The sequence below is a fragment of the Condylura cristata genome, unplaced genomic scaffold (genome assembly GCF_000260355.1).
Source record: "Condylura cristata isolate star-nosed mole 26May11 unplaced genomic scaffold, ConCri1.0 scaffold00032, whole genome shotgun sequence".
NCBI classification, from domain to species: Eukaryota; Metazoa; Chordata; class Mammalia; order Eulipotyphla; family Talpidae; genus Condylura; species Condylura cristata.
Genome location: NW_004567133.1, coordinates 2,625,233 through 2,632,644, shown reverse-complemented (window position 1 = coordinate 2,632,644; position 7,412 = coordinate 2,625,233). Strand labels below are relative to the sequence as shown.

At 51.3% G+C, this 7,412-nt stretch overlaps 1 protein-coding gene across 3 annotated transcripts in view; it reads left to right on the top strand.

The window, feature by feature from the left end:
- Positions 1-2,365: 2,365 nt before the first annotated feature.
- FBXL18 (F-box and leucine-rich repeat protein 18) overlaps positions 2,366-7,412 on the top strand; it is a 31,051-nt gene continuing 26,004 nt past the window's right edge. For 2 of the 3 annotated variants that reach the window (XM_004691922.1, XM_012731937.1), the window contains exon 1: positions 2,480-2,497. In XM_004691922.1, coding sequence (XP_004691979.1) covers positions 2,480-2,497 — 18 coding nt within the window. Of the gene's footprint in view, positions 2,498-7,412 lie in introns of all 3 variants that reach the window. The other variant, XM_012731936.1, reaches the window with a different exon arrangement.

Sequence of the window (7,412 nt, the reverse complement as noted above, 5' to 3'; positions counted from 1 at the left end):
GAATGTGTGAGAAGAGGGTCTTCTTCAGTGGTGTCTGGTGCCATCTCTCATGGATTTTTGTTTAAAGATTTATGCATTTATACATACAATAGCTGGTGGGTAGGCCAGAGGTGTGGGTGGGGGGTGGTGAGAGGATTCACAGAGACAGAGTGGGGAGCAGAACAGGTGGATTGACTGTCAACACTGCTGAGGGAGCAGCGGGTGAGACAGGAGAGGTCTGCTGCGCCCTGTGGGTCAGCTCCCAGGCTGGGGATTGAACTCAGGCAGTAGGGTGATAGCATAGAGGCTTAACCCCTAGGCTCCCTGGGAGGCCCTTCTTCTTTTTTTAGCATTTAAAAGGGACAAGTTTATTGGGATAAAGGAAAAAAGGAGAGACCCCTGCTTAGTCACAAGTGTCAGGGAGGAGAGCTGCCTAGCACGACATATTTTAATGGGGGACAGAAAAGAAATTAGTTCACCACTGTGGAAAACATAAGTGATTACAGATTACTGTGGGGAAGGAGTGGGTCAGGCAGTCCGGAAGACTGCAGGACAGACCTGGGGCTCAGCGGAGGTCCCTTGGATGTTGCCTGGGTGAGAGCATGGTGCCATCATTGGGGCTTCACTAATATATGGGAACCCCCATTAACACTCTGACATTACACTTACTGTTGCTAAACCAGGGGCAAGGGCTGGGCCTGCCCCATAATGGTCCGCCCACATTAGGAGCTCACAGAGAGGCCTCTTGATACTAATAGCTGGCTCCACCCAATGAGGTGGGAGGGAAGTGAGGCCCAGGGAGGGTGTTATCTGAAACTTGGTATTCTGGGTTGAATAGTGTCCCCCAAAGAGACTTGCCCACCTGGAAACTCAAAATGTGACCTTGTTTGGAAATAGGGCCTTTGCAGATGTCATGAGTTAAGATGAGGTCATTCTGGCTTAAGGTGGGTCCCGAATGAAACATGACTGGTGTCTTTATAATAGGAGCAGTCACACAGGCACACAGACACACACACAGGAGCACCCCATGAAGACAGAAGCAGAACTTGGAGTGATGCAACTGCACAAAGGGCTCCAATTATTCAAGGATTGCTGGCAGCCCCCCGAGGCTGGGAAGGAAGCAAGGGGAGCTTTTGTGGGGTGCGTGGCCCAGCCAGACAACATCTTCCTTTCAAATTTCCAGCCTCCAGACTGGGAGAGAATAACTTTCTGCTTAAGCCACCCCAGTCATGGTATTTTTCTTTTTTCCTTCCTTCCTCCCTTCTCTCTTCCTTAATACAGATTTTAATTTATTGATTCATGCATACAAGAACTGGGGTGTGAGCCAGAGGTGGGGGTTATGTGTGAGAGCATTCACCAGTGACAGAGTGGGGAGCAGAACAGGCAGATTTACTGAAATACACAGCTGAGGGGATCAGTGTGCAAGATAGGAGAGGTCTGCTGGCCATGTGGGTCAGCTCCCTGCCTGGGGGTTGAACTCAGGCCACCTGGCTGATGATAGCTTGATGGTGCTGAGATTTCTAACCCTGTGGCAGCAGGGAGGCCCCTTAGTGGTACTTTGTGAGGGTGGCCTCAGGAAACATTTGCTTAGGGTCATCTGTGAGCCAGCAATGGTATTCAAAACCCAGTTTTGTCTGCAGAGATTTCCTATGAATTATTAGTACAGCAAAACCTAGAATCTTCTATTATGTTGATGAGAAAAATCTGAGCTGAAATTGATGGGTGTTAGTATGTTCCTTTATTCATGTTTTGCTTGAAACTGCAGTTTGCAAGAACTCATCAATGACATTGAGGACTTAGTGTATATGACAGTTACTTTGTGAAGGGCTATAGGAGAGGCTGTATCATTCGTATATTTTCTCGGCAACTATATGTTCAGTGTCTACTCCATATCAGGTATGTTCATTCCAGGTATGAGAAATCTTGTGGCTGTCTTACATTTTACTGGGGGCACACCCCCTTCCGACCCCCCACCCCCAGCCCTGTAGGTCAGATGGTGCAGAGTTATAGAGAAAAACAAAACAGGTGAGGGTCAAGTTTAGAGATGTGTATGTGAGGATGGGCAAAAGGTGATGCTACTTTCTGCATGGGAGTCGGGGAGTGGCTCTCCAACAATGTGGTTTTTGAACACTGCAGCCATCTGAACGGCAGATGCAAGGCTTGGCGGCAGGAGAGCGCCGGAGCGGCTGCAAAGTCACGTGCAGAGGGCGGGAGACACAGAGACGAGGTCAGGAAGCCAGCGTGGGCCGCTCGGGGACCCTGCAGGCTCACCCTGCCCAGAGTGCCGAGGGCGGTGCCGCACCCAACATGGCGCCAGCGCGCGGCACGTCTACGGGCGAGCGGAAGTGCGTTCGACGGGCGCCGGAAGTGGCGGGCGGCCCCGCCCCCTGCCGGGGTGTCTGTGGAGCGGCGGACGCGCCGGCTTTGAGCATCCCTGACCGCCCAGGCGGGCGGTCTCCGGGTTGCGGCTCGGGCGCCCGAGGCTCGGCCCGCCCTCGACATGGCCAGCTTCGGAGAGGTACGGCCGGCGCCGCTCTCTGCTCTCCTGTCTGCCTGGCGGCCTCGGCTCGGCTCGGCTCGGCTCGGCTCGGCTCGGCTCGGTCCCTCCCAACCCAACCCCGGTCCCCTTGCGTCCTTTCCATCACGACCTCGGCCGGGCCCTGGCTTCCCGCCCAGACCCGGCCCCGCTCGGTCCTTTCCACCCGAACCTGGCGTCGCCGTGTCTGGTCCTTCCCGCCCCGCCCCTGGTCTCGGCCTGCCTCCTCCTTCCCATCCCGACGCCGGCCTTACCCGTTTCCCATTCTTACTCCATCCGGTCCCCCAGAGCTTTACCCTGTCCAAAGGCACGAGAGCTCACCCCTTACTACGGTTTTCCACCCCTTTCTCCAGCCCCTCATTCCTGGTTGCCAGAGTTCTCCCCTGGCTCTCCATCCCAGTTTCCAGCTCCGCCGGCGGCCTCGGGTACCTTCCCCATGACCCTGTGCTTCCCATGACCCTGTGCTTCCCAGGGTACCACCTCCTTGTCCATTTCTCCTCCAACCTCTTAGAAACCTCAGCGTCATTCCGGCTTAGTTTTCCCTGAGCCTGCTTGCTGGGTAACTTACCCTGAACTTCTTTCCCCAATGCTCCACACTGAGCGTCTGTAAAGTCTGCAGACCGGATGTGGAAGGTCTGGACACGGAGTAGTGTGTTCTTTTTGTTGCTTCTGGCCTACCTTTATGTACTTGTGTTTGTGTCATTGGCGGCTCAGGTTGTTGAACACACTTCATAGTGTCTTAGGGACATGGGGTGGGTGGGTCTGGGTAGTGGAGGGATGGCTGGGGTTGTTTGACAGTTCACCCTCATTTGAAGTTTGACTAAGAAGTGATTCCTATGGCCCCTTGATTGTAGGGGAGAACACCCTGGCCCACTAGACTGGTGGTAGGAGTGAAGGAGCACCCAGCACTAGCTCTTGAGAGCTTCCTGAGCGTCTCCTGGGGCAGCTTGGCTGTGTTTGTCTAGTCAGTTGTGTGTGTTTGGGGTGGGGTTTCGTTCTTTGGTCTGTTGGGTTACATGAAGCACAGCTGGATGATCTGGCCAGCCAGGCATCTTGTTGCTTTGTTGAAATCTGGAGAGGGGCGTCTCTTTCCACCCTGGATGTGGTGCCCAAGGTCCCTTTTTCTGGGATGGTCTCATTTTCCCCCCCAAAGATTTATCTATGCACATAAGAAATGGGGTACAGGCCAGAGGTGCAGGTTGAGAGGACTCACCAGAGACAGAGTGGGGAACAGAACAGGCAGACTGACTGAAACACACTGCTGAGGGGAGCAGCAGGTGGGATGGGAGAGGTCTGCTCGGCCATGTGGGTCAGCTCCCTAGCCGGAGAGCAAACTCGTGCTGCAGTGGCTGCGGACAGCTTTATAGTGCTGCTGTGCTGTAACCCATTGTGCCACCAGGGAGGGCCCAGGGATGGTCTGATTTTTAATTTATTTAATAAGCTCTCACTTTGTAAGAATAACGATTCAGTGATTAAAAAATATTTTCATAAGGTGTGCAGCCATCGTCACCATCTCATAATAGAATGGGGTTCTCTGATTTTGAAAGTCACATAGCTTCCAGGACTATGCCTAGAGTTTCTGAGTAGGGTGGTACATTTGTAATAGCACCTCAAATGACTCTGAAGCAGTGGGCATTGATTCACCTGGTTTGATGCTTCTTTACTGGCCTAGTGAGGAGATAACCCTGTAAATCATTACAGTTCATCTTAGGAGGCAAGAGGTGGGAGAGTATCTGTTGCTGCTGTGGAGGAGGAGAACAGCAGCGTGAATTAAGTTTCTGGAAGAAGCTGAGAGGGCTGCATTCAGGAGGGAGCATTTGAACTGAGCAGGTCAAAGCAGGCCTTTCCTTTGTGTAGTGGCCTGTCTGTAGTAGGGAATGGGCTCGTGCAAAGGTCTGGAGCTGTTAAGTGCTATGCCTCCGCGGAACATTGCAGAAAATGCCAATCTAAGGCCTATGGCGAGTGAGAATCTTTCAGATGACTTCTGAGTTTTAATTTTTTTTTCATACTATTAGATTACACATACTTGCGAAAGAGTGAAGCTCTATAGACCCATTGCCTGGCTGTAATAGTAAACATGTGACTGTTTTTGTTTCATTTCTGTCTCTAGCCCTCCTCCTCCAGTTATTTAAAGTACATTCTAGACATATTGTCAGTTAATTTATGAATTATGTGATTTGTTTGGTTAGTTACCTGACTGATAACAGCCACTTGGTAGCCATCAGGGAAGCACTGTTTTTTTTTTTAAAGATTTATTTATTTGTACATATGGAACTGGGGTACAGGCCAGAGGCTCAGGGGCGGCGAGAGACTTCACCAGAGACAGATTGGGGAGCAGAACAGGCAGATCGACCAAGTAAACTGCTGAGGGGAGCAGCGGGCGGGTCAGGAGAGGTCTGCCACACCATGTGGTCACCTCGGGGCAGGCGGGGATCGAACTCACGCTGAGGTGGCTTTAGCTTCTTAGTGTTGTGCTTTAACCCACTACGCCACCAGGGAGGGCAGGGAAGCACCGTTTTTTTTTGGCAGGTACTAACTGAGGCTTCAGTTGCTTAATTAAAAAAAAAAAAAAAGTGAAATCTTACACATTCTGAAAAATGCCTAAGACAATTTATTGAATAATGAAACCCCAAGCCCGTACGCTTCAAACTACCTTCAGGTGTTCATTATCTGATTGAGAAGGATGGTTCACAGGTGTGCCTTATAAAGGTCGCTTGCTAGGGCCTGCCTGGTGGTGCAAGGGGTTATGGCTCAGCGCTGTCAGGCTATCCACAGCACCAGTTCGATCCCCAGCCAGGGAGTTAAGGCACATGGCGCAACAGACCTCCCTCTCCTGTCTCGCTGGCTGCTCCCCTCAGCAGTGTGTTTCACTAAATCTGCCTGTTCTGCTCCCCACTCTGTCTCTGGTGAATCCACTTACCCCTACACCTCTGGTCTACACCCCAGCTCTTGTGTGCATTAATAAATAAAATAAATCTCTAAAAAAAAATCATCTGCTCCCTGCCCCTGAATTGGAATTTCGGGATACTCCAGGAAGTGTTGGGCCTGGGCCTGGGCCTTCTGGAAGTCACAGGTCCTTTTCAACTGATCAGGCCTGGCCTTTGGTATTATTTGCCTTCTGAACCTGGGCTACTTACCCAGTATTTTAAGGTGGAGAGTGGGTCTACTTTGGTTTCCCCAGACACTGACTGTTCATTGTCCTGAGATCTAGATGGGAGCAAGCATTAATGTATTTGAGTGTGTGCAGAGGTAGGGTTTTCTAGGCTACATTTTTATTTTACAAATAAGAATCTTGGAGGCTTCTTTCCTTTCTCTTGGCAGTACTCCTTGTTTGCTCTTGCCTTGCCAGGGCCTGCCATTTTACCTGGGTAAAAGATAGACTAACAAAAGATGGCATTCTTGACTCAGAAAACTGTAGTTCCAAGGAAAGACGAGGTTGTCACAAGCTTAGCAACCCCTCTCAGGATGCGCTCTGGGAGGCCAAGCTGACCTGCAGCCTGGTGGCGGCTCCTCATCCCGACCAGCCCTCAAACCCAGGCTGCTGCACTGGAGGCTCAGCTCCATTTCTGTTTTTGTTTCGTTTTAAAGATTATGTCTGTACACAACTGGAGTACAGGCCAGAGGTGCTGGGGATAGGAGGATCCACCAGAGACAGAACAGTCAGAGCTACTGAAGTACACTGCAGAGGGGAGCAGCAGGTGAGACAGGAGAGGTCTGCTGCGCCATGTGGTCAGCTCCTTGGCCAGGGATGGAACTCAGGTCATAGGGTGATAGTGCAAGGCTTAACCCGTAGGCCACCAGGGAGGCCCTGCAGTGGCATTCTTATTTTGGTAAATCTTCAAATTAGGGATCAGGAGGGGCGAGCCTTAGGTTGCTTCCTCTTGTCTCCTGGTGACAGAGCACAGTCTGTCCAGTTTGCCTGGTAAGGATTATCCCTGCTCGAATCCTTCTGTGGAGATGGAGTCACTAGGTCTTGGGTGGGCTCTGGGAGCCTGATTTCTAACCTGTACCTGGGCCACCCCCATGACTGGCTCTGGGAATCAGCGAGCCAAGGAATGGTGCTTATGGTCCAAAACCAGATCTGGGTGGCTGTGGACTTGGTCTGGGGACTGCCTTTGCCCTTGGAGATGGTGGGGTAGGGAGACAGTGCAGGCAGGGATTCAGGACACCTCAAATGCAAAGCGGGGAGTGAGGGCACGTCTGGCTGCCTCACCATAAGAGGAAATTGTGAACGTCCAGTGTTTTTGAACAGGATAGATGTTCGGGAGACCCTTTTGTGATCTTTGACAGGGTTGGTAGGGTGCAGAGCCTGTCAGGACAGGGTTGGGGGATGCCAGTTAGTGTTCTCAGGAACCCAGGTGCCTGCTGGAGTGTGTGGGCAGCCTCTTCTTCCCAGGCTTCACAGTTGCCATGGTAGCGGTAGGCTTTCCCAGTCCTCGCCGTCCATCTATGCAGATGTGAGGGGCTTGTAGATGGAATCACTGGAAAAGCAGTGGAAATAATTTGGGGCACTCTCCTGGGAGTGGTCAGAGGAGCCCCACAGAGAGGATGTTCAACACAGGAGGATCTCTGGAGGGGAAGTTCTAGGAGACACAGGGATCCCTGGTTCTATATGTTTATACCTCAAAAGAGCCTCTGAACTCTTTTGTGGTTGATTTGGGGATCCCTTGTCACAATAGCAAGGGATGAAATCTTCTCCCTCTTGGTTTTACACATCAAGAAGGCATTTATCGCTTGGACAGAGGCCTACATTGGGGGAAGTTTACACATATCCACAGCAGGAAAAGGAGCGTGTGATGTCTTACTGGAAGCACAGTTTCTCACCAGAAAGCCTGCTAAGTGGAAATGAGTTGTGCCATCCATTTTTTTTTTTTTTTTTTTTTATTAAAAAGTTTAT